This window comes from Megalops cyprinoides, chromosome 24 (assembly GCF_013368585.1).
Source record: "Megalops cyprinoides isolate fMegCyp1 chromosome 24, fMegCyp1.pri, whole genome shotgun sequence".
Taxonomy (NCBI): Eukaryota; Metazoa; Chordata; class Actinopteri; order Elopiformes; family Megalopidae; genus Megalops; species Megalops cyprinoides.
The window spans coordinates 3,436,228-3,456,785 of record NC_050606.1 but is presented as its reverse complement, the minus strand read 5'-3'; the positions used below and the strand labels follow the sequence as shown (position 1 = coordinate 3,456,785).

The following is a 20,558-nucleotide window of genomic DNA, read 5'->3' as shown; positions in this document are numbered from 1 at the left end:
ACATAAGGCAACTCAACAGAACATATCAAACTGAGATGCAGTTTTACAGATTCAGTTTGTAATTACCCTGAGGTGAGCCAGGAAACTCGATGTGCGTGGAACGGCACATCAATGACAGGCATGCACAGTTGAGTCTTTGCGCATGACCTCACCTATTGCAGGCTTGTAATGGTTACTCACAAGTATGTAGAAGAAAACTGCAGGCACACTTATAGCGGAGCACATCATGATCTTACAACAAGCTGTCATCTTGGCTCGGTGTGATTTATGTTAAAAAATAAAAAATAACAACAGTGCTATACTAGTTGCAGTCTGTAAGACATGCTCTGTGTATAATGGTGCTTTTCAGCTGTAGTCCTGTGTGCATGCTGTGGGCGGCAATGCATCCAGGGGAGTTCTCAGGTTTGATTGAGCTTCTAATTGAATAACGATTCAGGATTAACATTGATTGACAGGTAGGTGCTCTTAAGGCTTCTGTGAGAAAGGTTGTGTTGTGGTGTTGGAATGTTTCAAAGATCCAGGTAACTCCTGTCACACACTTGCCCCAGTTTAATTCGCTGTTGGATTAAATCGATTCGTCTTAATAGGCAGATTCCCTGACTTTGTTTAATGGCCTGATGTTAATTAAACTACGCTACTAACACCTTCTTTTAGCACAAAACATACCCCCAAAGAAGCGTTTCTCTCCACAAAAGCAGATTGGAGTCAGGTGATGTCACATTCAGGTCACGACTGAATCAACATATTGCTGCCCCTCTGAGCACCAGCAGGGTGTGGGATCACTTCATGGTCCTCACGGCTTTGAGTAAGGGAATCCACTTGCTCCTCTGGGAGAGGACCTTGGGACCCGGGGCAATCTGGGGGCCGTCGGGGTCCTCAGCTTCAGAGTATATCTCCATCTTCTGAATGATCAGCTTCAGCAGCTGGTGCTGCTTCTCCAACATGCTGGACATTTCCTTTAACCTGGAAAACACACACGTGTGTACAGTACACCTGGACATCACACACACATCTGTGTACTACAAAAGATTCTCTTTAACCTGGGAAACACACGTTTTTACGCTAGAGCAATGACTTTTTAATCTGAAAACACACGTTTTTGCACTACAGTGGAGAATCTTTGACCTGGAGAACGAGAACGCCACTATATACAAAAACTAGCAACTGCGTAAGTGAACAGTGTAGATGCCAGTTTTTGTGATACTGCGTTGGTATCTGAATGACGGACAGAGGACTAACGAGGACCACTGAAGTACAAGGAAAAGCTCTTTCTGTCTGAGGAACTCCAACAAACGGGTCAGAAGGAGGGGGTGCTGACATCAAAAGAAGTTGTTTCAATTATTAATGTTTCTATTATTAATGTATAATTAATATTCATCTCTAATTTATGCTGCACTGTCATGAACAGCTGAGGGGATGAAAGGGAATGAATAAATTAGTGAACGAATGAATGAATGAATGAATGAATGAATGGATTAATGATTTGAGGGAAGAGGCCACACCCTCATGCCAGGAGTTTCAACCCCATGTGACCCCCTACCTGTATATTACTGTGTTCAGCTGAGAACTACACCATCTGGCTGTTACCTGCATCTCACTGTGTTCAGTGGAACGCTACACCCCCATCCGGCTGTTACCTGCATCTCACTGTGTTCAGTGGAACGCTACACCCCCATCCGGCTGTTACCTGCATCTCACTGTGTTCAGTGGAACGCTACACCCCCATCCGGCTGTTACCTGTACTTCTGCTTGTTCATCTCCTGTTCCAGTGGTGTTGACTGGTGGGTGGCGGTGTTTAGGCGAGTGTGCACCGCTGTCCTCTTCCCAGAGTTCCAGAAGCTTCTATTCTGCATTAAAGAGAGATGCAATTCAAAAATTAATAAGGTCCTGAGGTATCCAACTTGTCTGGAGCAGAGATTTGGAATCATAAAGTCAGAGCTTTGAGTCCTGCATGAAAGATGGCTGTTGGACTCTCAAGCAAAATTATTATATTACATTACAATCATTTATCAGACACTCTTATCATGAGCGACTTCTAGCACAATGGAACATATATGTATCCATTCAAGTTAAATGAGCAACAGTGTCAGACCAGGCTAACAACACTTTCAGACCAGTGAGTGTGAGCATAACACTATTCAAGCACCACAAGTTAACCTGTGCAATCTGAGTAGGCAAGTAGGAAAGCCAAGTACCCTACCATACGCCAGTCACTGGAACACAGAATCCAAAATACATCATAATACTACACACAAAATAAACAGCAAGTACTAGAGGTAGCAGGTGTTGGGGGGTAAGGATTGAGATGGAAGCGAGATGGAGTCTGAAGAGGTGGGTCTTCAGTCTGCGCTGGACGATAGCCAGACAATTATTACACTGAACGGCTTCGGCTGATACCAAGCTGCACAACTGAAACGTGATGATGTCACAATGAGCCGGAATCAGGCTGTCTGCTTAGTGCGACGTCATGGAATGCAACGGGCTCCCTGAGAGCATGACTGGTGTCTGTGTCCCCTCTAGTCATTCACTGCCAGAGCACCAGACACTTGCACAATTAAAACAAGTTTTTAGACTTCTCATCCACCTGGGCCTCTGTCTGATGATTTTACATGATTAATGAGGGAATCTTACGTAGGACCTTAATGCACCTCATGTCACAAGTGTAACAGACATGATTGGGTTGCATTAAATCATTTGCACTATAAGAAAGAGATTAGGGATCGATTAGGGATTGGCACTGTCCCTTGGTGGAGAGTTCAGGTTTAACAATTGACTGTAACACTCAGGAAAGTAAAACAGCTACATCAGACACTATTGCATTAAAAATAACCAGGTGCATAGGAATGATACTTATTTAAAATGGCACATTTACTAATTGCACAAAACCATGATGGAAAGCACAGCTGGCAGGTTAAAAAGTTTTGTTATTCTCCTCCCTGCTTCCATCTTCAGAGTCTCCACCCACCAGGCTCACACCTGGGACACCTGTGCCCAGGTGTGGGCGTCAGCGGCTCACCTTAGCTTTGCAGGCTCGGTTGGGGTATTCGGTGATCTCGTCCTGGTCCACCCGTCTCATGATCCAGTAGGGCAGACGCTCCTCAAGATTTGTGTGGAGGTCGATCTGTTGAACGTTACCGATACTGGGTTACCGATACCTCACAGCAGTCAGACACACGGATCCAACCCGCAGACGGGACAGGCGCTGTGGCCCTAACCATGCTCAGGGGTCGGAGGACCTGAACCGGTTTTTCGTTCGATGCCGACGTACTCACTTGCATTGCGATTCTCTTCAGGGCTGCGTTCCTCTGTACCTCTGCGATGTCTCCGACTGCTAAACCGATCTGTGGCAAGCACAACACACAGTATATTACAGCAGGAACACATTGAAACACACACCACCAGACTCTGCACAGGAGCAGGCAGGAATATTCTAGTACAAATCAAGGAGAGATCCTCACGCGGTCGTCTTCGCAAACCTCATTTAATAAGCTGAGATGCTCTGACGAAGGTCCAACGACCAAGAGCTCAGCTAATTGAATGAGAGTCGCAAATACCACAGTCAGTGACAGTTTCATTCATTTCTTCATCACAGTGTTGTCATTTAGCAGACATTCTTATCTAGAGGAATTTACATGTTTTGTTACCCACTTATACACTTTGCCATAGGGTATAGCAACAGTGCCCAGCAGGGAACTGAACCTCCAACCATACGGTTATGAGCCCTTCTCCTTACTACTACACCACGCTGCACCCCAACCTTCTAAGTGTTAGAAGAGGCTAAAAAACACATCAGTAGCATAACTGCAATGAAAGGGACGTCAGGAGAAACCTGTTGGTTGAGAGATGGAGGGGGTCTCTCGCCCTGAGGGAAACCTACCAGCAGGTTCATGAGGAGGATCGGAATGAGGAGGACGAACCAGATGAAGACCACGTAGGTGACGAAGGGGAATGGGAGAGTGCCTTTCAGATAGGGGGTCAGGAAGTTCTCCTGGTAGTTTATCTCGCCCACCATCATGACAAAGGTCTGCATCACCGACAGATCCAGTCCTCCGAAATGCCTCTGTAAGGCAACAAGACAGACAGCACTCTACACCTGGAGCCTCGGCTCTTTACACGCATCTGTGCTAGGTGGGTTGCCGTGAAACAGAGCCCAAGAGGGAGCGTTTGATTGGCCAGAAACAAACGTTTACAGCTTGGTGTTAACATGTCCCATCAATCTGGTGTGGACCTTAGCGTATTCAGCTAAACACACTCCCTGGGGGGGTCATTTTCCAAATAAGCAATGAACTTTTCTTTCATTTTACAAGAGAAATTTAAGTGGAAAACTATCAATATCCTTTAAGAGAATGCTCCGAGTGTCAAAAACAGACACGGAGAAGGAAAAATAAAAACACATCATTACATTACATTATTGTGATTTAGCAGTCACTCTTATCCTGTAACATGTTTATCTACGCTGTCATTCACCTGGCCAATCAGCAGAGCGTAGAAGGACAGGGCGAAGGCCAGCATGAGGAAGAAGAAGAGGATAATGATGCTGAGCAGGGTCCTCATGATCTCCCGCACCATCACCACATAGATCCCGAAATGCTCGAACCTGCGGACGAGGAGAGAGAGGGGGGAGCTTTAGTGAGGGAGCGGACATGTGCCTGGGGGCTCGGGGGCCGTCTCTCTGGAGGGGGGGGGGGGGGGGGGACACCTGCCGTTGGAGGTAGAGGAGGAAGTTCATCCAGGATGCCAGGATAGCCCAGGCTCCAGCCTGCCAGTGTAGCGTGCTCCTGATGTCCATCAGCAAAGGGACCACGAACAGCAGGGACATGACAGCCGTGACCCAGTCCAGCCCGTTGGAGGCGTCTCGGAAGTAGTTCGAACCCTTTTCCCGCACACAAAGGACAGCAGTTGATGAGAACGCTGGGTCCTGGGGCCTAATTTAGCTCGCTGTGCTAACCGGCATAAATCACTATATGATAGGCTGCAATAATGTTCCGTTTCATTATTCAATCAACAGACGCTTTTAAGGGACAATTTACGCTGATTGCAGATTGCTCTTAATGCGTTTATGCAGCTGAACGTTTAACTGAAGCAATTCTGGTTAAGTGCCTTGTTCAAGGGCAGCTGTGGCAACAAGCCCTCTCCCTCCACCATAGCTCAACACCACCCCCTACTGGTGAGATATCAGCATTACCTGCTGCATGATCTGCACCACCTCCTTACCGATGGCGTACAGGTTCATGGCGACGACCAGGAACATACAACTGGTGAGAAAGTAGCTTTGCTGGAAAAGGAGACAGAATTATGAGAAGAACAGAGTTTAACGATAAGGAACACGTGGCAAATTTGTGGCTTGCTACTGAAGACATTTTTTTTTATTATTTTAAACTGACAGAAACCTCTGGTAAGTTGAGGGATGCAGCCAGCAAGTGACTTTATGAGACAAAATTAATCACAGAATTCTAGAATCGTTAATCGTTAAAACCGTATCCGGTTTCTAGTAAAAGAAATGACCGCTAAGGAAAGTGCGAGCTAATTATCAAAGAACACAAGTTTCACCATCGTCAAGAGAAGTTTGGGGAGGACAGACAGAGGCTGTGCGGAATTCACATCCTTCGCCCAAAAAGCCACTGAGAACCTGTCTGCAGGGACACACTCCTCAGCGTGTTTCATTTGTTACCCAGACCCCCTCCTTTTCCTTCATTAGCCAATAGCGGGTAAGCGGACGGCGCCCCACCTGGTCCAGTGAGGTAGACACCATGTTGATGGATGTTCCGTTCCCGGTCATGCTGATCGTCGGCCTCATCTTCACTATAAGGAAGGACAGGGGTAACAGGCCCAGGGAGTAGACAGCCAGGTTCAGCACATGGGCTTTGACACCGTAAGCACTCCTGAACAGAGCAAATCACAGTGGTTAGGGAGCTGCATTTGAAACCAGGAGGTTGTGGGTTTGATTCCCTGGCAGGGGTCACTGCCATTGCACTGGGGTCCTGTGTAAAATGATTAGCCTGAAGCTAATCTTCAGTAAAGATCCAACACTGCTAATTGATAACAAGTATCAAGCAACAAGGTGTAATCTATGCAAGTTTACATGCATGAGTGCGACTATTAAATTACTGTTAGTAGTAAAAGTTATACTTGATACTATATAAAAGTCAAACAATGTACAACAGTTAGAGTTTAGATTTCGGAGAACCTCAAGATTAAAAGATGTTAAAACATCCATGCAAATTCCATACACACTTCTCCCATGTTATTCAGGCTGAGACATTTAGACTATACATTCAAACAAAATACCCATAACTGTTACACAAGCCCTACAAAACGCTACCCTTCAACACTCATATGAAAAAAAACAGACAACCTTTTCAGTTAGCAAATGTATCAAGTAAAGTGTGGTACTATTTGGAATTCCACGACATGGAGAAATGAAATAATTGCAATTACAGTCACACATTACAAAAAAACTGCCTAAAGTTGTTCAATATAATGCATTTTGTAAATACTTATTGCTAAACCTCATCCTTATATTAACAGAGGGTCAATTAACCGAGAAAACACCACTGTTTTAAATTATTAAAATGATGTCTTAAATATCTATGCTTAATGTATTGTGTGTACTGTAAGTGCTGTAAGTTATATTTCCAATGACTAACAGCACAGTGCGTTTTGCACTGGTTCATTTGCAGATGAAATGCTGTCTGGAGTTCTGTGACAGAAGACAGACTGTCTCACAGTTCTGCCCAGCTGCTCCAGCTGCCAAATGCACACATCCATCTCCCTCACAGATGCGTTAGGCACCTCTGTGAGGCTGGCGCTTCCTGACTCATTCCAGCTGGTTCACTTGGTTAAATTAAAAGTAATGATTTATGGACATTTAAGGATAAAATGTTCAAATCAAACCTGCTGTCTACAACAGGCTCCAAAACTTTTAATTATCTGTGTGTGTATGTATATATATACTGTATATATATATATATATATATATATATATATATATACTGTGTATATATATATATATATATGTATAATGTGATGTCATATATACATATATGTAATATACGTTTCATATATTATTATATTGGTTGATCATATTACAGCAAGATGATTATGCTGCCTTATTATGGCTTTTATCATCATCATCATCATCAAATAATAAAACCCATAATAATTAGTAGGTACTATTTCTATTATGGATATTATTATTCTAATAATGATTCTGGCAACAGTCATTTGTTTACCCGTTACCTACCATTTCATCTGCAAGTATTTCTTGCACAACGGGTGGGTCAGAAGCTCGATGCGGTCGAAATGAACCATGGCCTGGGAAAACGGAGAGTGAATACTGGGATAACACATACATACTGTATATCGTTTCATTACTGTGATTTAGCAGACACTTTTATCCAGAGCAACTTACATGGGCTAGAATTTTTGAATGTTATGCATTTATACAGGAGGATATTTACTGAGGCAGTTTTGGGTTGAGTACCTTGCCCAAGGGTACAACTGCACTGCCCCAGCAGGGAATCGAACCAATAACCTTTTGGTTATGAGCAAAGGTCATTACCACTACACCACACTGCCACTCATCACATATAAAATGTATCATATCTAAAATATATTTTTAAGTTATGTTTTGAAAGTGTGTGTGTGCTTGTGTTTGGGAAAGGGGTTATATATTGTATTGTCGAGGTTGCATTAATGAGAGCGTGCAGTGTGATTCAGTCAGAAAGCTGTTGGCTGGTTTATTTTTGCTTTTTTTGCTTACATTGAGAGCCACAAGGGGCTTCGTCCGGTGTCCTTTGTCTTGCTTATCGTGACCACCCGCCTGTATGGGAGCTTGCAGGCAGCGAAAATTGTAGTGAACCTGTGATATAGAGTGAGGAAAACTTTTTCATAAGCCAAGGAGCGGAGCTGGTATTTATTTTTTTAAAGTCAGGAAAGGTTGAAGTTTTCGCATTTAGAGACAACCTGAAAACATAACACACTCACACAGTAGTCATAGCTGTTGACGTCATCGTCCGATTCCTTCACACAGGTGTCCAAAAGACACTGTTGGCGGAAAAAAAGGAGCATTTGTTAAAAATGTGACAGGCAAGTGGCAGTCTTACCGTGTTTATCGTCCGTGTGTGCGGACACAAACCTTGCACGACTCCGGAAGAAACTCTATAAGGTCCCGAACGATGCAACGTTTCGCTGAACTCACTTTAAATGCCTCTGTGCACCTGAAACACACACATGCACACAGAGACACACACGCGCACACGCACGCACACACACACACACACACACACACACACACACACACAGAGACACACACACACACACACACACACACACACACACACACACACACACACACACACACGCACACACAACTTAATCTCAATTTTTTCAAAGCAGAAAGTTTGAAGTACAAAGTCAGCCTGTCAGCCATTGAAATCTAATCGCAATGACGGCCATCACACACTTATGAGGAGTAAAGAGAGCAGCAGTGAAAGCCAGAGACAGAAATTCCTTACAGCCAAATCCCGTCTGTTAAAAGGCACCGAGGGCTGTGTAGCAATGTCATTTACCTTACGGTCATCATTATTTGAGAATGACCCCTGGGGAAAAGTGCTTGGCTGGATAAAAGCAAACTCATGCTTAGTCAGTGAGCCCTTTCAGGGCTGTGTGTCCAACCAGACACTTTCCCTGAGTTTTATTTACTTACATGAACACATAAAGGTGCAGGTGTATAGCTTCTAAAACCAAGTCTTTGATTCCCATTTTATGGTAAGGAACTCGCCTTCCCCTCTGTGCAACTGAAGAGTGCATGGTCCACGTTATTATTGTCTTCCTTGAACTAACCTTTCACTCTTGATGATGGTGTTGGCCGTGTCCTTTCTCCCATGATGCACTGCTTCGTGGAAGAAGGAGGCGTCGTTCTTGTTGAGGGTGATCTTCGCTCCCCTGTCCAGCAGCATTCTCACCGCTGAGGTGTGGCCCTCCTTGGCAGCCAGGTGCAGTGCTGTGTTCTTCACCAATCAAAACAGAGCGTCTCATCAACCGACCAATCAGATTTTACCGCTGTCACACAGCTCATTGTGGTACCGGTACAGAATTAGAAAGAATACGGTATGAGATGGAATGGAAAAAAGAAAGGTTAACATGGCAAACAGAAAACAAATCACCCAGCATCAGTGTTAAAACAGTGAGGCATAAACTATACTTGAGCTAGCCTGTTAATTACAAGATGTTTCAATGCAGTGCCTTATTATTAGATTTATTATTAACATATTTAGATTTATGTTATTATCATCATTATATTTATATTACTTGTATTTTATAATAATAATAGTTTATTTTGTTATTATTCGTTTTATATTATATTATATTCAAATAGTCACATAAAGTTTGTTCCTGAGGAGAACAGAACCATCCCCAGTATTTCTGATTTATGTCAGTTCAGACAGAGAGATAATTCCAATGCCTTTCAGAGACCCATAAACAGCCTGATTTACTGGAACTGCCATTGTCATCACGGGTGGTGGGATTTCATTATGACTGTAATGATGACATCACGGCTGATGTGATGTGATCGTGACTGACGTGATGTCATTGGGACTAATGTGATGTTAACTGAAGTTAAGAGCTGCACTGCCTATTGGACCATCACCGCCACCCGGGTCTGGGATATGAAACACAGGTGTTCCTCACATACCCGGGCCACGCTTCACAGTATGCAAGTCCATTTTAACTTAATAAATATATTTTGCCACGTAACAACTTCATGAAAATGCCATGGTTTGAAAGTGAAGCTGTGTCGTAGCTTCCTTCGTACCCCGTCCTCGTCAGCTTTGTCCAGCAGGTTGATGTTGGAGCTCAGGAGGATGCTCATGGTGCGAGTGAACCCTTGCGACGCCGCATGATGCAAACAGGTCCAGCCTTTATAGTCACTGATGGCCGTCGCCACAAACACAGAGGAGCAAACATTACACTACATTACATTACATCACATTACATTGTCGTCATTTAGCGGACACTCTTATCCAGAGCCACTTACACGGGTTACAATTTTATGTTAGTCATTTATACAGCTGGATGTTTTACTGAGGCAGTTCTGGGTTGAGTACCTTGCACAAGGGTACAGCAGCAGCACCCCGGCAGGCAATTGAGCCGGCAACCTTTTGGTTACAAGCCCTGCTCCTTACCGCTGTGCTACATGTGTGGGTCATGTGCAGTACCAGTGCACACACATACAAGCACAGAAAGCTGGCAGTGTAGCCACGTAGAACCTAGACACTTTACTAGAAAAATACATATAAGACGCTGACTTTAAAGCAAGGTGCTTCACCTGAATTGCCTTAGGAAATACCCAGCTGTATAAATGAACAACACATGACATTCAAGCTTTGCAAATCGCTCTTGACAAGGCTGTCTGTTACACAATAAGAACAACAATTAAACAATAATAAAAGTGACATGTTATGTTTGTAATGGTGATGTAACACCTTTCCGGTTCCTGATTGGCCAGTGGCAGAGGTTAGGTGTTGATTAGAGCTTTACCTGTGAAACAGCGCCCCCTTCCTGAGCAGCAGTTGTACTACCTTGGTGTGCCCGCCCCGGGAGGCCAGGTGCAGGGGGGTCAGGCCCCTCTCGTCTCCCTCGTTAAGGAGACGGGCGTCCGTTATGGTCTCCAGCAGCCTGTGGCATGTGTTAATACGCCCATATCTACAAAATTCATACAGAACACAATGATGTCACTGCGGGTCAACATTTGAGTCACACGTTTGCTGACTGACAGCAGTATTGTCTGTTAGAAAATAAAACCGAGGGAAAGTTTGCGTTTTTGGACCAGCTGAACACAGGAACCCTTTAGGGGGTATCACTCACTCCGCTGTGAAGTGGAGAGCGGACTTCTTCTGTTTGGACTTGTGTCCCAGAGACACCTGGAGGCCCAGAATGTTCTTGACCGATTCGGGGATCCCCAGTTTGCAGGCGTAGTGAAGCGGGGTGCAGCCCTCGTCATCCTCATCGCTCAGCAGGTCCTTCACATTCTGAAACGGCAGGGCCATAGTCACGTCACGTCCTCTCGCGCCCTCGTTCGGTCTCTGCCTCTCTCACACGCTCATTCTACCCCTGTCTCACTCTTTCATTCCATCTCTGTCTCTCTCACACTCTCTCTCAGTCTCCCCCTCACATTCTCACTCTGTCTCTCTCTCAGTCTCCCCCTCACATTCTCACTCTGTCTCTCTCTCAGTCTCCCCCTCACATTCTCACTCTGTCTCTCTCTAGGTCTCTCTCACATTCTCACACTGTCTCTCTCTAGGTCTCTCTCACATTCTCACTCTGTCTCTCTCCCTCAGTTTCCCTCACTCTCTCATTCAACCTGTCTCTCTCTCTCTCTGGCACACTCTCACTCTCTGTCATTCTATCTCTACCTCACTGACCCTCTCATCACTATTTCTACCCCTCTCTCTTGTTCATTCTGTCATTCTACCTCTCTATCTGTCTCTCTCTTTCTACCTCTGTCCCTCTCCCCCTCTCTGCCACATTCTTTCTCTCTCTGTGTCTTAAATTCAAATTAAATTCGCTTTACTGTCACGAAATACATTGTACAATAATAAAATGTTTACTGCATGGGAACCTGCTGATTATTTGCCACACCTGTCCATAGTCCCTATCAACACAGACTTCACTGTATAATTAAAAAGGCTGATTTGACTTGCACCGGCTCAACATAAAATGGAAAAGTTAGTGCTGTCTTGAGCATTGATTCTTAGAAGTGGAGGGTCCAAACAGTGTGACTTCTCGCTCCGTTTGTCCTGTAATCACAGATTTAACTCCAGGGTCGGTCAGTCAGAAATGCTGCTGTAGTGCAGTGCGGAGTGCTACTGTGCTTAACCTGCAGTACTTCCTCCGGGAGATTTTTCAGCCCTTTCGGTTGGAGAACGGCAATATGCAGGAAGTTGCAGCCAAACTTGTCTTTTATTTTCAGATTGGCTCCTGAAACAAGCAAACAGGCAAACAAACATAATCAAGAAGACAGCGTGTTTCCCTATTGTCTGAAGGGTTTTATTTCACAGAGATATACTACCATCTGTCAAATGCCTGCGGTGCTAAAGTGCTACTGTATATCATGCTGTCCATTCAATATATGTTTTGTCTGGAAACAAACCAGATCTGCTAAATATGTATTTTTAGACATATTTTTATATATGTAAAGATATTCTAGCATGCTGTCTGTTAAATACACATTACATTCTACCTGTACTGGAATTTGATCACTGTTGGTAAAACACAAAGGAACACCCATATAAACATTTATAGAACCGGACTGGCAAATCTTGCATCTTGCAGTGAGCTAGCTCACCTTGCCAGCTATCTAGAAAGAATAACCAGCTCAGCTGAGACGGCTGGACACGTTTATTGTGCATTTATACGCATCTTAGAGAGAGCACCCCAGTTACTACAGCTTCAGATAGCCGTGGATATGAGCACCCCGACATTTGCTGCCAGCTGTCTGCCTTTCAGAATCACGCTATCCGTCACATGCACGCTTTGGGCGGAAACGCGGACCGCGCCGCCCCTTGAAACGGGGGTTTTTTGGGGGACTCAGCGGGCGTCCCTGCCCCTCACCGCGTGACACCAGCATCTCCACGGTCTTCCAGGCTCCGCAGCTGGTGGCCAGCAGGAGGGGGGAGTGACCTTTGCAGTCCACGCAGTCAATATCCGCACCCTGCCGGACCAACACCGAGTCACTGCCGAGTCACTGCGAGGCAAAGCTTCGCCACACAGGCTCCAAGACTGACCGCAGCAGCTGCGCTTAGACTCCTCTGTTCCTCACTGGCTACATTATTACATTGCATTACATTACTGTTATTTAGCAGCCGCTCTTATGCAGAGCGACTTAAATAGGTTACAGTTTTTACATGTTATCCATTTATACAGCTGGATATTTACTGTGGTAGTTGTGGGTTAAGTACCTTGCCCAATGGTAGGGCAGCAGTGCCCCAGCAGGGAATCGAACCAGCAACCTTTCAGCCACAAGTCTTGCTCCTTACCTCTATGCTACACTGCCACACGCTATTGGAACAGTGAAACTTTATTATGTATTATGTATTATTATAATGTAATACAACATTGTTAATGTAACATTGTTCAATGTTACATTAACATTGTCAGACCTGCACAGGACAACTCGTATTGCTTTTGTTCTTTTATTAATTTATTATTATTTTTTAAATCGTCAACTGCTACAGCTACATACACAGTGAAGTAATTCAGGCTTGGCACCTTGCTGTTAGGGCACAGCAGAGCCGAGCCCAGGACTCAAACCTGCAGCTTTATGCTTCTGCTTAACCACTACACCATGCTGCCAGCAAACCTTTTACTGTTACGCTTGTGTCTGTATAATAAAATAATGTGACAAAATTAATTAATAATCCTTTGCACAGTGTTGAATTCACTGCTGTCTGCTGTCTGCTACCATTTGCTCCAGTTTTCTGAGCTGTTTGATCAAGTAATTTCCAAGGCCATTACAACATGGGCTGTGCTGGTCATAGATTTATAGGCACTAAGTTCTTTAGTAATACAAACAAGCAAAAGACATGACATTCCTCATTTATTAATAGATGACATAACTTTCAGTACGACATGGTAAATGCCTACCTTTAAAATGAGGTACTCTGCCAGCTCAACATGATCAAATATTGTTGCCCTGCAAGTAGACAATATATATACACATTTCACATACACAGAGTAGACAATATATATACACATTTCACATACACAGAATCAGGATATGAAAATTAATGTTACTTCTGTACATAACTGCCATGCATGAAAAATGCATAATGCACACCACATAATGCACACCACATACACATTCATAAATATTTATCCATTTCCTCTGGAAAACATACTGTGGGAGTTGAAACTATACTATCTGGGTATAAGATACAATTATTTGCTAGAAATGACAGGAACCATGCCTCAAAAACAATTTAAAATCAATGATGTAGACCAATGCTTCAAGAGAGAAATAAGGATTATCTGTGAATTGAACATCTATTATATTGAGTGGGAACTGACTGTCATGACCAAGGTCAAGGGTGGGGATTTTGTATAAGAGGGCAAAGGTCATCACAGAGGTCAAATGGGAATTACTAAGCATGCTCACTGTCTTTCTTATTACATGGAAAATTCATCAGTATGTTTTGATAAGATGTCTTTTGTGTGCAGATGGAAGGTCATTAATCATTGATAATATTTTATTAGCTCATATTTGTTCCATCTTTTTTAACGGTGGCAATCACACCTGTCATATGTTTAATTATATCTGAAATAAATGCATTAAAAAGATCTGAACGTTATATTAAAATATTAATATTACCTTATCGTTTTACAGCACACAGTAATGACTGATAAGGAACAATACACTGATGGTTTTGAAAACAATTTATTATGGAAATGCATATTCAGTATTACCATCTGTGCTTCAATATTTACGTAGAATAATAGAAGGAACTAACTGGGCTTATGTGTCAAGCCATAAGTAATTACATTCATCTGGGTTATGTTGTTCAGGTAACGCGCGCGTACTCACCGGTGCAGCGGGGTTTGGTGCGCACCGTCCGTGATGTTGATGACGTCCTCCGGGCGGCTGTAAGACGACAGCATGAGCTTGATGGCCTCCGTGGCGCCTTGCGTGCAGGCGAAGTGCAGAGCCGTGGATTTGTCGCACTGTTCAATAGAAGATCATGAATTTACTGTATGTAGTGCTCACCAGCAACGTAGACATTAACATGCTGGCGTTGTAAAGGAGATACAATGGAAGACATTGTCCCATTGTGAGTCCCAAGTTTGCCTGAACTTTTTTTTTGTCTTTACAATTAATGTAAATTAATTAAAAGAGTGTGACAAAATCAATACAGTATGCAAAATGCGTTAAGTAATCGATTGATTGATTTACCTGCTGTTGGTCGATTTTTGCGCCGTTCTCAATGCAAAGCCTAATCACCTCTATATTCCCTCCTCGGACGGCCAGGTGAAGCGGACTGCAGAACGACTTATCGAGACAGTTCATGTGCTGCTCAACGGGGTGACCAATCTCTTCACCTTCACGCAATTCAAAGAGGGAACGTAACAGATCTACTCGTTAGCAATCATTAAGATCTACTGAGTCTAGCTTTAACAAGAAGTACACAACAGCTTATCATGATTACACTACAGATGAGATGATGAAGTGGGAGTATTGTGTGAAGTTAAGCCCGGTCTACCTGTATATACTATAAGATTGCTTTCTCTGGAAGAGGAGTACAGTATTAGGGGATTTTCAGAATGCTGAGAACCTGAGGATTCTGGAACAGAATTCATGGGAGCACCAGTGGTATCAAGGACTTTACCTGTAAGTATGGAACAGAAACAGATTTTTTTTTCCATGCTGGTGGTTCTCCCCAAACAGAACCACTACACATTTTTTTCCTTCTATGTACCAGGCATCTATTCAATATTCTGGCTGCTTGTAAGAGGTTGTGTAGCATGTGCGGGCAGCTTACAAGGAGACCAGAAGGTGTTCAGGACAAAGAGGGCGTGGGTTTGTCAGGTAGTCGGAGGGGAACACGGAGCGTGGCAGAGAGGTGGGGGGAGGGGTGAAGCGTCCTTGTTCGGCGTTCTCCTGTGCTGGTGCCGGGCGAGACGGCTGACTCACCTTTTTTGAGAATCACCTCCATGGATTTTTTGGCGCCGGCGAAGGCGGCGGCGTGGATTGCAAAGTGGCCGAGCCGGTTCTGGTGACACATCTTGGCACCGTGGTCCAGCTGGGGAGAAAGTCACACTGCGGTCTTCCACAGCAATTCGTATCACGCACATCACAGTGTCCGGCCCTCGCGAAAAAGCAGCTTCAGCTGATATACTTTCCAACATGAGATCCAAGATGAAAGAAGCATGAATTTCAATATGTCAAAATATCTTGCACATATTTTAAAGGAAATCAATTATTTTTGCAACTGTTATTGTAAATATTTCATGATGGTATTTTGCGAAGAGAATTCAACCTCCATTCCTGAAATACCTAGCACCATTGGATAGGAAGACCCCTATATATCCTGCCTCTTACTGAATGGGCCCTCCCTATTTGTAGTCTTAGCCCTGAAGGCTGTCCCCCCAGCCACCCAACAGTGTTTAGGCTTAAAACAGTGAACGGGTGGGTATGTTCATTTACAGTATTTGGTTTACATGTGCTCTGCCCCAGGCCAGCACTAGAGATAGTTTGCTTTCAGTCAGATGAGACGGCACAAGAGGGTAATGGTTTCAGTGCTGCTCTGTGGTGGCTGTGTTTTGGTGACTGTCAGAGGACTGTGTGTACCAGAATGCAAAGCGCCTCGTGGTTGTCGATGGAGCACGCCAGCATCACGGGTGTGTTTCCCAGGTCGCCCTCCAGGTTCGCGTCCGTTTTGCTGTGACCCAGCAAAAGCTGTGCAAAAATAAAAAGAAAAGAAATAATGCTGAACTATCAGTGTGGATGAAAAAAAAAAAACTCTACATCACTGTGTTTTGAATAGCATTTACATTTTCACTTTTTTTTTGGCAAAAGTCATTTGGCATTGATTCCCTGTTTTTGGCTTAATGATTTTTTTTTAACCTTTACATTACAATTATATTAAAGATTCAAATATCACCATGTACAGTATGTGACAAATATGTAAGATATATCTAGTTGGTTTGTTGTGGTTTTTAATTTTGCAGTATAACACAGCTGATGACATTCCACTGGTTTTTGTTTTTTTATGATATTTTATGATATTTTGGGTTATGGTTTTAGCTGCCCATCTGAGAAAACGAACTAATATTGAGTATAAAGCAAAAAGGTGACACATGCTGGTTATTTTTCATTGTACGTTGTCCTTTACACATAAATGAAACAGATGAAACGCTTCTCTTGTCTGAACAGGTGTGACATGGCCTGGCCTCTGCGGAGCGTCAGAACGCAGGTGAGTCACAGGCGGGTCCCAGGTGAGGACAGGTGAGGCCAGGTGACTCACCTCCACCAGGGCGTTGTGCTGCAGGCTGATGGCCAGGTGGAGGGGGGCCATGCAGGCGTGGTTCAGGACGTTGGGGTCGGCCCCCAGGTCCAGCAGGGCCGAACAGCTCTCCGCCTGCTTCTTCTCCACCGCCCAGTGCAGCGGGGTGTTACCCTGCTCATCCCGTGCGTTCAGGTCTGAGGAGAGGGACAGTCCCTGATACGTCACACTGTTACATTACATTACGGCCATTTAGCAGGCGCTCTTATCCAGAGTGACTTGCATCAGTTATAGGTTATCCATTTATACAGCTGGATATTTCCTGGGGCAACTGTGGGTTAAGTACCTTGCACACATAGGTTACACTTTTAAATGTTACCTGTTTATACACCTTGTCCAATTCTGAATTAATTACCTTACCCAAGGGTACAGCAGCAGTGCCCCCAGCTGGGATTTGAACCGGCAACCTTCTATGCTACACTGCCACACCCTGGAAGCCAAAGAACAACGAGCCTCGGCACCATCAATTCGCTGCTAAATATTAGCTTCGGAGACTCCCTTATCAGGATGACTCACTGTACTATACTTACTGTCTTCCGTAATGCTGACACGTGTTACATAGAGCCCTAACTACATAGTACCCTAGGAGCCTTCGAGTAACTTTCGAATTTCTCTGGAACAGTCCTGTGGAGTGTTTGAAAGAGAAAAATTCTCTTGTTCTTATCAGTCAGGGCATGAGCCACACCAACAGCTTGCTTTCTGTACCATTTTCCATAAGTCACCATAGCGCTGTGTTATTAATATGCATCTTCTCCTATTACTCTACTGCACAAATAAAACACAAAGTTCATCTTTCATTATTAAATAACCATAAAGTTATGGATCACAGGAAGCACAGCACTGCCTGGTCACGTACGAGCCACCTCATGGTGCAGATGCTGTGCGTGGAATATTCCAGTAATGTGCTGTTTTCAAAGCAGTGGTCCTTATGTTTGTGGTTTTGTCTCTCAAAGTGGATTTCAGCTCCAGGGTAATTTGTTCTGTTGCACATGAGTCTAGATGCTTGGCTTAAAGATACAGGCAGCTGCCAAAATGAAGGAATATCTAATAGGGCACTGGGCCAACATGAGATGCCAGAACCACACTCACACAGCACAACACATGTACTTGTCCGCTTGCTGACAACGGAATGAAGGATGAAGGATGACTCACCATATGACTTTTTCCACTGCTCGGTAGACCACTGCCTGTGTTCTTTGCAACTCTTTATTTGCAAACCTTGCGTTTTTTAGGTGTAATGTGGAGCTCATGCACAACAACCTTCCAACAGCATCCCTCTCTGTGAAGTTCTCGGCAAACTGTCATCGATGAAAACTGCCTGCTCACGCCTTAGAATGATATTTAAAGTCAACTAATTCAGAACTACTTGTCTGTTTTGCCTTGCATCTTTAACCAATGCATGGACATGACAGTCTAGGAGTATGTGCTTTCGAGCACAGCTACCCCTAGCTGATGATGTCTTTCCCTCAGACCTCCACGCCAACAGCACCTTAGCTACTGTTCCTCATAAAACATCAGCACGTTGAGCAGTCTTCATCACTGAAGCTACTGTCAGATGTGCCCCAACAATCACCCCTCTCTCAAAGTCACTGAGATCTCTTCCTCTAGACATTGCAGCCAAAACAATGGGCAACTGGGCCTGCCCAGCATTTTTATACATGACCCTAAGCATGATGGGATGCTAATTGGTTAATTATCTCAGCAATCACACCTGTGTGCAACAGCTTGCATTCAGTTCTTTATATATATATATATATATATATATATATATATATATATATATATATATATATAAATAATGTCATCACTTTTGCTCAAGTGTTTCTTTTATTTTGGTGGTTGCCTGCGAGCTCTCAAAACAAGATCACAATACTACTGAAACTTCAAATTATTTTGTTAATTTGAAAAATATGTTCTGACGTTTCGCATTGCTACACCTCCTAATCTTCTGGCATTGAATGTCCACCTGAGTGTCCACACCATCGGAGCGTGAGGCCGCTTACCCTCTGGGGCGATTGCCTTGGCGATGACCCCGATGGCTCTCTGGCTCCCCCCGGCTGCGGCATAGTGCAGCGGCGTGGCGCCGCTGGGGTCGCAGGTGACCAGGTGCTCTGGGTGTGTCCTCACCAGGCTCTCCAGGCCAGCCACATTACCATGGAGACCCCACTGATGCAGGTCAAGAACACAGCGAGGTCAGGGTACCGCGTCACCAGGGAAACACATCCAGCATCCCCTCACATTCCTCTGTGGTTTGTTTGCGTGTATATGGATTTACAGCAAAGGGCTCTCATAATAGATGTGTGCTAATGTCCTTGTTTTTGTCCACTCTTTGGACTCTCCCTAAACAATGCAAAGAGTTTGCTTCACTTCTGAAGTGAAACCTCCTACTGTACTAACAACTGTACTCTGTGCCCATTCAGGGCATCGCATGCAGGTTTGAGTTTGGGGTCAGAAACTGACTGGTTGGGTTTTACCTCAAACACGTTTGGAGAGGTTTGGGCTGACTCATCTTCGGAGATCACACATTCATAGACCCCTGTCTGCTGGTTCATCTGGCACTTCATGGAGGACTTGGATTCTATGGTTATACAAAATCTGCTGAACAGCGCGCGCGAGAGAGAGAGAGAGAGAGAGAGAGAGAGACTGAAACAAGTGCACTACACCACACATATGTGCACCCTTAGCTCCATGGCCTCTGAAGAAACTGTGTACCTGGTGCACATGAGAGCATAGCTCCTCACCCCAGCTGTGAACTTGCCAAAAGACTAAAGGAGTGTGTGTGTGTGTGTGTGTGTGTATGTTTGTATGTGTGCTCTGTAGTGGAGAGAGGGTATTTGCCAGGAGCACTGATGACATCATGGATCTCTTACACAGGAACATTTCAGTGAAATGAGGCTTCCAAGGTTAAGTACCTCCCTGCTGAGAAAAGGCACTAAAGAGACCCATGGCATGAGACCGACTCATTCGCTGCGTTCCTCTCTCCGCTTAACTGGAATGGCGGGAGGTCGGCCTGGGATGGCGAATAGGGCCAGGCTGTTAAACGGGGGACACCTGTCTCTACCTGTCATCTGCCTTCCACACCTCAACATTTCTGAGGTTCCGGTCGGAAATCAGAGCACCTGCGCTGTCCACGCTGGTGCATTAGCTATCGACCTTCACCATGAATATTTAATCCGGTTCAAAAAAAAAACAGACCAAGAAACAAGAAGCCTTCTATAACAACTAGGAATGAGGGTCTCCGCTTGCAAGCGGTCTGCATCAAAATCCTCTCAAAATATTTCACAATTTTTTTTCACACCTGAGACACAAGTCCAGAGGAGTCAGAGGCCTCCTTATCAGTCACCCACGTGCTGTGTTTGTCCGGTTGTGTTGCTAAGCTGCTAAGACAAACACCGTAAAAGTAAGCGATGAGAGGTTCAGCAGAGGATGTAGAGTAGGCGTGTTCGCTGAGGATGTGTGTTTCTCGTTTTATTACTTTTTTCATCTTTCATCTGTCGG

General features: G+C 44.4%; 1 protein-coding gene across 1 annotated transcript; it reads right to left on the bottom strand.

Moving 5' to 3' along the window:
• Nucleotides 1–779: 779 nt before the first annotated feature.
• Nucleotides 780–19,624, bottom strand: LOC118771505 (transient receptor potential cation channel subfamily A member 1-like). Its single transcript, XM_036519512.1, has 28 exons — nt 19,535–19,624; nt 19,064–19,226; nt 17,022–17,197; nt 16,346–16,453; nt 15,689–15,797; nt 14,951–15,096; nt 14,585–14,721; nt 13,648–13,696; nt 12,616–12,715; nt 11,882–11,982; nt 10,870–11,033; nt 10,543–10,707; nt 9,818–9,932; nt 8,845–9,011; nt 8,138–8,219; nt 7,987–8,046; nt 7,763–7,861; nt 7,244–7,314; nt 5,729–5,882; nt 5,186–5,275; nt 4,704–4,873; nt 4,468–4,597; nt 3,878–4,060; nt 3,273–3,341; nt 3,017–3,121; nt 2,383–2,409; nt 1,738–1,820; nt 780–963 (listed from the first exon to the last, which is right to left on the bottom strand). Exons 1-28 carry the CDS (start codon nt 19,622–19,624, stop codon nt 780–782), a joined length of 3,297 nt encoding a protein of 1,098 aa, XP_036375405.1.
• Between the last annotated feature and the right edge of the window lie 934 nt (nt 19,625–20,558).

Bases quoted from the DNA above. Each gene is read 5' to 3' on its own strand.
- LOC118771505 (XM_036519512.1), bottom strand. From the start codon at position 19,624: ATGAAGTGCCAGATGAACCAGCAGACAGGGGTCTATGAATGTGTGATC. The intron at 9,012-9,817 runs GTACGAAGGAAG...TGATTGGTGAAG, and splicing joins ACAAAGCTGACGAGGACGGG to AACACAGCACTGCACCTGGC. The intron at 2,410-3,016 runs GTGAGCCGCTGA...ATCACGTTTCAG, and splicing joins ACCGAGCCTGCAAAGCTAAG to TTGTGCAGCTTGGTATCAGC.